Source organism: Stylophora pistillata, chromosome 2 (genome assembly GCF_964205215.1).
Source record: "Stylophora pistillata chromosome 2, jaStyPist1.2, whole genome shotgun sequence".
Taxonomy (NCBI): Eukaryota; Metazoa; Cnidaria; class Anthozoa; order Scleractinia; family Pocilloporidae; genus Stylophora; species Stylophora pistillata.
In genome coordinates this window covers 46,734,345-46,742,211 of record NC_142520.1, presented here as the reverse complement: position 1 = coordinate 46,742,211, position 7,867 = coordinate 46,734,345, and the positions used below count along the sequence as shown (strand labels likewise).

Here is a 7,867-nt window from a genome sequence, read left to right as displayed (position 1 = left end):
CAACGTTTCTTCAAACTGATCAATGCATTCTCTTACTTCGGTGATGCATGATTTGAAAAACGTCTGACCAAAAACGTTTCTGGGTGTCTAGTAGGCTGCATGAGTACTCTCGACTTCATATCGAGGGGTCTCAATGGGGTGAACCGTTAGTCATTAGGCGTAAAAATGGAAAAATCATTACCGTTTGTCGTAAAAAAGTTCATCGTAAAAAAAGTTATGATAATAACAATGGAATTATACTTCATATCCAAGGGTCTCAATGGGTTGAGGTGTTAACCATTAGGCGTAAAAATTGGCCAAAATGTTTACTGTTAGCCGGAAAGGCCATCACTCCACTGAGACCCTTATATCTGCCTAGCTGTCAGCTTAACTATCTGCCTGACTATGTAATGGACGGTCTGCCAGCCTGTCTACTTGACCATGCAATCTCTAACCAGTGTGTTCTTTCTCTTTGCCCCAGAAAGCGTCCACGGAACATATATATACCACTAGTAAAGAAATCTTGAGTTCTGGAAAGACAGAAAAAAATTAAATAATTCAATAGATAGAGCAGAGTAATTCTAGTGATCAACAAGTATACTATCTGTGGCGTAGTAAGTGAAATAATACTTTCGTTTTCTTAACTTTAATCAATACTCTAGTGAACATGTTGTTTGAGCTCTTTATTGTATATTAACAAGGTAAAGTTAGCATAGAACATCTTGAACTTTAATTAATAAGCGTGTAATGGCAGTTCTTTCTTCATGTTTGTGTTATTTCAACCTTTTTTTGTCAGTTATTCCATATATAATAAGCTGACGTCTTATTTCTGTTCCTTTTGGCACATTTCCACCTACTAGAGTTTTTATAGTTAATTATAGTTATTTAGAGTTTATTCGTAGTTTTTTAGTTTATTCGTAGTTTTGATATTTCATATATTGATATTTTATAAAGATTATTTGTAGTTTCAATAGTTGATTTGTAGGCTATATAGTTTTATTCGTAATCTATACGGTTTATTTGTAGTTTTTACAGTGTATTAGTCGTTTTTAATTGTTGTGATAATTTTATAGCTTATTCGTAGTTTTTTGTAGTCTACCCGTAGTCTCTATGAGTTATTCGTAGTTTTTATAGCTTATTCGTAGTTTTTCCAGTTGAGTAGCAGTTAGTATTGCTTCTTCGTAGTTTCTATAGTTTATTCGTAGTCTTTGTAGTTCAAACGTTGTCTATATAGGTTATTCGTAGTTTTCATAGTTCTTAGTTCTTATAGTTTGATCGTAGTATTTTGCAGTTTAGTAATAGTTGTTATAGTTTATTCGTATATTCTATAGTCTATTCGTACTCTACATAATTCATGCGTAGTTTTTATACTTTATTCGTATTTTTTTCAGTTTCGTCGTAGTTTTACAGTTTTTCGTAATCAACATAGTTTATTCGTAGTTTTTTAGTCTATTCGTATATTTTTAATTTATACATCATTTCTATAGTTTCTTTGTAGTTTCTACAATCTATTCACCGTCTATATTATATTTGTAGCTTTAGTTTATTCGTATTTTTCACAGTTTGTATTTTTCATAGGTTAGTTGTAATTTTTCTAGTTTGTTGTAAGTTTTTGTAGTTTCGTTCTAGTTTTTATAGTTTAGTTGTATTTTGCATAGTTTAGTCGTAGTCTGTATAGTTTAATCGTAGTCTTCATAGACTATGAATAAACTGTAGTCTACATTGTTCATTCATAGATTTTATAGTTTAATCGCAATTTTTCATGGTTTAATCGTGGTCTATATAGTTTAGTTGTATTTTTTTTAGTTTAGTCGGAATTACTATAGTTTAATAGTACTTTCTATAGTTTATTGGTAGTTTTTTATAGTTTAGCCGTAGTTTTTTTATAATTTACTCCTAGTTTATTATATTTTATTAATATTTCTTATAGTTTATTAGTGGTTTTTATAGTTTATTGTTAGTTGTTATTGTTTATTGGTATTTTTTTATAGTTTATGGTAGTTTTATAGTTTATTGATAATGTTTATAGTTTAGTGGTAGTTTTTATAGTTTATTGGTAGTTACCATAGTTATTCCTAGTTTTGACAAATATTTAATAGCATACTTATAATCTAAATAGATCACTTCTCAGCGTTTTTTAACTCTTTAGCAAGCACAATAGGTGAATTAGTCCGAAGTTACGACGATCGTTATGTGGGGCTGCAGATTATATGGAGGACTTAGAAATTTTAATGGTTAAGAGTTCTGTGGTAAGATGTTTGGCAGCACATCAATTTCTATTAGCTCATATCCGTATGTATCGAGTCGCTCAATATCATTTGAATCTCTAGCGAAAAAAGGTAAAAATAACAAAAAATGAAAAATTGCTGAATTGGTTGTCAGTCATTCGAGATTTGGTAATAAAATAATGATCTAAATAGTGAGTTTTTAGAGTTTTCATAACTGGTTAGTGATCATTATAGCAATTGAGACGTTTGATCATGAGTGCAGATTCACCAAATAACTTAATTAACGTTTGGTTAACGAATGACCATTCAGTTATAAAAATATGAATAGTTTATATGCGCAACTCGCTTGCGAGTATTCTGCACTCCTACTACCTTTCCAGTTTTCAAATCTCATTATCTCTACTTTAGTAGATAAAAAATAGAATAATGAATAACATCGATGAAAGTGTGGGAAAAGGAAAACAGGAAAATATGCAGGTTAGGACGCCGCTTATCAGAGTTTTGTAGTATATAGTGATAATCTAAATAGTTTGTTTATTGGAAGTTTCATAACTCGTTTGTGAGTATTATAGTCATGAGTTACAGTGACGTTCATTGATATTACGTTTACGTTATTGATATTTCACTCAAAAAAACAAAAAAAAATTAAAGAAAAAGGTCTAAGAATACCGCTAACTTAGATATTTCGTGGAGTTTCAATGTCTAATTTTGTAGTTCATATCTAGATTTTTTAAACTTATAACGACAATTCTAGTTCATTGTAGTATGTGGTATTCAAGCTCTTGGATATCTTTGCACAAATGTGATCAGCGACATGGCTTTTACAGTAATTAAAAGTATCTTCAACATGACAATGGTTTTGAGAGGGAAATGGTGGAGTTACGAAAATTGTACCAAGTATGTACGAAGCTGTGAATGGGGGAGTCGTGTTTACTGTAAACCAGAGCCTCAAATAAAACACCTTTTAGACCTTATGCTTGAGTACATTTTAATTCTATTCATGTCTCGCTTGCGCTTTATCTGCAGGGTGGATAATGCGTCACAATGCTGTTCGTGTCAAGTAAACCGTGCAGAATGGTTTTCTTTATCTCCCAACCTTAATGGGAAGGGGCAGATAGACGGCCTAGAATTCCAAGTAAAGCCGAACCTTTGATTTTTATGAATTGAAATTAGCTAGAAGTTATCTGAGAGATGTTACCCCTTTTCGGTGCTTTTCAGGCGAGCGGAGATAAGTACGAAGCAGTTGCAAGGGAGTGTCTTGTCCACTCGTCAAATTGAGGCAATGAGGTTGTTAAAAGTTGGCTGTTGGATTAGTCGCATACGAAAACATTAGCTTTATTAATTGGATGATTGCAACTGTGTTCCACCAAGGCCGCCGTAATTAATTTAGCTCATGAGCCACCTTCACGTTCAGTGATCAGTGCAGTGAACACGGGCTACTAAGAGTCGTAACAACTTCGTAACACCTACCATCTCTAAATTTACAAGCACTTTGAAAACTGTTTCTCAGCAATCCCAAGTGGATTTGTGGGGTTTTCTTTTCATGAGTTGCACTTTCACACTCAGCTTCCTTTCCTTTCTCTTGCTTTAGCAAGTATAGATGAATGCCTGGAACCACATTCAATAGAGGTCTCCTCTATTACCTATGCGGGAACTCGGGCTTGTGGCTGAAGTGTGGGAATTTTCCACATCACTCCTGGGAATAGAACTTCATTTGAATAGAACTTCATGCTTGATGAGATTGCTGTTGAAGTTAAGAGAGTTTCCAGGAGCATCGATGAATTTCAAGAGTACAGTTATCAATATAATGTTAAGATTGTTGGTGTCCCTCAATTGAGTCAAGATGAATCCTCGGCCTCTACGAGTGAGCTATGTGACTGTTTATTTAAGGCAATTGGATCCGCTGTATCAATTCATGACATTGACACAGCCCATCGAGTCCCAACAAGAAGCAATGACAATGGCGGCCCACGGCCAATCATCTGTCGATTTATTAGACGATTGTCAAAAGATGATGTCATGAATCATAAAAGAAATGCAAGTAAAGTTGCCCCATCTGCTGTTGGTTTACCTGACGGTGCCTCCCTTTCCGCTGTTAGAATTTTTGACCATTTAACGCCAAGGATGCAAAAGGTTTTATTTGAAGCTAAGAGGTTCAAGGAGCAGTTTCACTATCAATATTGCTGGTCGAAGGGATCGCTTGTTTATCTTCGTAAAGATACCACGTCTCGAGCCATCAAGATTAAGGATATCACGGACCTGCACCGATTAACGAATGGACGTGAAGGCTAAGTATTCATGTTGATGTAGAGTTGTTTGTCTGTTTTTAGATAATAAGTATGAGTGTTAGCGAGAAACGTGTTCGTTGTACAATTAAATCTACCCTAAGCGAACTTCCATACGCGAATGTTGATATTATTAGAGCTCATGGACAGTTTAATAACATTCTCAACAGTGACTTACCGACCAAGAAGTACTTAGACAAACTTCATAGTATTTATGATTTAGATTTGTTTCGCTTAAATACCGAATCAACATTAAATCCCGACAGAAACTTAAGCATGCAACAAATTAGATGTAAATATTTCTCACCCTATAGTTTTTCTATGTTTAAAGAGTCTTTGTTGGAATCAGATAGTCAAGGTCCTTTCTCTATGCTTCATACTAACGTAAGAAGTTTGCGGAAAAACATTGATAATTTTCAAGTCCATCTTTTAGATGAACTTGACTACCAATTCAGTGTAATCGGTATTACAGAAACAAAAATTACAAATTCATCTGGGCTAGATTTCAATGCCTGCATACCAAACTATCAGTTTGAATATGTCCCAACACCTCTATCATGTGGAGGTGTTGGAATGTACATTAATAATTGTTTGAAATATAAGGTTCTGGAGAGAACATCTAAAGACGCTTTTCAGGCTTTTATGGATTGAAATTGAATCCCTAAAGAGTAAAAATATCGTTTGTGGAGTGATTTATAGGCAGCATAATGATCCGGAACAATTCCTCCAATATGTTGACTTTACTTTAGAAAAACTTAGCTCCTCTGATAAAGTTGTTTATCTTATGGGCGATTTCAATATTGATCTCCTCAAATCTGAAACTTCCGATTACTCCCAAAATTTTTTGTTATCTTTACAATGTTATTCGTTCTTCCCGGTAATTGATAAACCATCTAGAGTCTACAATAATTCTGCCACACTCATTGATAATATATTTCTGAATAGATTTGATCATAAAATTTTAGGTGGAAATATCGTGTCAGACATTAGTGATCACTACTCCCAATTTTGTTTTATCCACAGTCTTATACCAAAAAATTTTACTGCTAAACATAAAATTCGCGATTATTCCAACTTCTCTGAAGAATGCTTTATTAATGATGTCTCGGATACTGATTGGGATAACTCAATGACATATGGATCTGTAGACAAATGCTTTTCTTCCTTTTACAATAAATTTAACAAGCTCATTAATAAACACGCTCCTCTCAAAATTTTAACTAGGCGCAAGGCTAAACAATTTTCCAAACCGTGGATAACTAAGGGCCTACGTAAATCTATCAAAATAAAGAATAGACTTTTTTACTCAGGAGATAAATCAAAATATAAGCTGTATAGGAATAGAATTGTTAGTCTTTCTCGTCTCAGTAAAAGATTGTATTATGAAGCTTACTTCACTACAAATCTAAGAAATGTTAAAAAAACGTGGGAGGGGATTAATAAACTATTGAACAGACAGCGTAACAAAAAATCAGTATCAGCCCTTCAACGCTCTAACAACTCTGGAGTAACACAAAATCCGTCTGAAATAACCAATATCTTTAATCAGTACTTTGCGTCTATTGGACCGCGGCTTGCACGCAATATATCACCTTCCAGGATAAGTTTCCAGGACTACCTTGTCGGCACTAATCACTTTAAGTCTTTCTTTTTTGATCCCGTCGTTCCATCCGAGGTGGACTTGGAAATCTTGGCTATACCCAGTAATAAAGTATATGGCCTATATTCTTGCCCGGTTCATCTTCTAAAATCTGGGCGCCATATCCTTTCTTCACTCTTAGCTGCCATGATGAATAAGTCTATCTCAACGGGTATTTATCCCCATCTTTTGAAGCATGCCAAAGTAATTCCTATCTACAAATCGGGAGACGAAACTGATCCATGTAATTACCGCCCAATTTCCCTCCTTTCTGTCTTCAATCGATTATTTGAGAAATTGATGGCTAAACGTCTTAAATCACATTGCGAAAAGAATGGTATCTTTTTTACTTCTCAATATGGATTTAGAGACAAGTGTTCAACCCAACATGCAATTTTAGATATCTTAAGCAAAATTCAAACTAATATTGATGCAAAGTTATTCTCTTGTGGTATTTTTATTGACCTAAAAAAGGCATTTGATACGGTGGATCACTCAATCTTACTGCACAAATTATATCATTATGGAGTCAGAGGAATAATTAATAACTGGTTCTCTTCGTACTTGTTGAACAGGAACCAGTCGACTCAAATTGGTTCAACCGTATCGAATATAGAAGAGATAGTTTGTGGTGTCCCTCAAGGGTCTGTACTTGGCCCCCTTCTCTTTTTGATTTATGTTAACGACATTTACCGTTGCTCCCAGATTTTTGAGTTTTACCTATTTGCTGACGATACTAACTTGCTTTATTCAAACAAAGATCTTAAGGATCTTGAAAAAGTTGTTAATGATGAACTCGCAAAAGTGGGTGACTGGTTGGACGCAAACAAACTTTCTCTTAACACTAGTAAATCTAACTTTGTTATTTTCCATCCTTACCAACGCAAATTGGACTACATAGTTCACTTGAAAATTTATAATAACGATCTTAAAAGAAGTGTATCTCTAGAACAAAAAACTTTTGTGAAATATCTAGGAATTCTGATAGATAATAACCTCTCTTGGAAGTATCATATTGATTATATCTCATCTAAAGTTAGTAAAGGAATTGGTATAATTGCCAGGTTAAGACATCTTGTCCCATTTTCCACACTTCTTAACATCTACCGCTCCTTAATTGAACCCTATATCTCTTATGGTCTGATTGCCTGGGGACAAGCTGCTAACACTCATTCAAATAAGGTTCTCATTTTACAAAAACGTGCTCTACGACTAATGTATTTTGCGGATAGCAAAACTCATAGTGCCCCGCTATTTGTTAACTCCAGAATCTTACCAATATCTATGCTCTATTCTCATTTGGTTTCCTCTTTGATGCATGACATTGATAATCACCGTGCCCCGTCTAATATTTCTATGCTCTTTCTCCACTCCGAGCAGGTTCATCACCATTTCACAAGATTCTCAGCAACGGCTAATCTATACGTTAAAGCGTCTAGAACTAACCAACTTTTATTTTCTTTTGCTAGAATAGGTGTAAGATTGTGGAATAGCATCCCAAAAGAACTTCGTATTAAAAACAGAACCCCGTTTAAGCGTGAACTTAAAAATCGCCTGTTAAAACTTTTGGAAAATGAGGAGATGAATGTTGATATACGCTGCTCAGAAATTTGTAAATATCTCTTGATAAAGTAACTCTTCGTTTAAGTCTTGTTCAATTGTATTATATATCTTGATAACTTTGCAATTGATTATTTAATTATTCAACGGACTTAATTTTATTTTATTTTATTTAA

At 34.2% G+C, this 7,867-nt stretch overlaps 1 protein-coding gene across 1 annotated transcript; it reads left to right on the top strand.

Annotated features, from left to right (window-relative positions):
* Positions 1 to 3,935: 3,935 nt before the first annotated feature.
* LOC148739893 (uncharacterized) lies at positions 3,936 to 5,427 on the top strand. The gene has a single exon (XM_088750930.1). It carries the CDS (start codon positions 3,936 to 3,938, stop codon positions 4,497 to 4,499), a length of 564 nt encoding a protein of 187 aa, XP_088607056.1. The 3' UTR covers positions 4,500 to 5,427.
* The last annotated feature ends 2,440 nt before the right edge of the window (positions 5,428 to 7,867 follow it).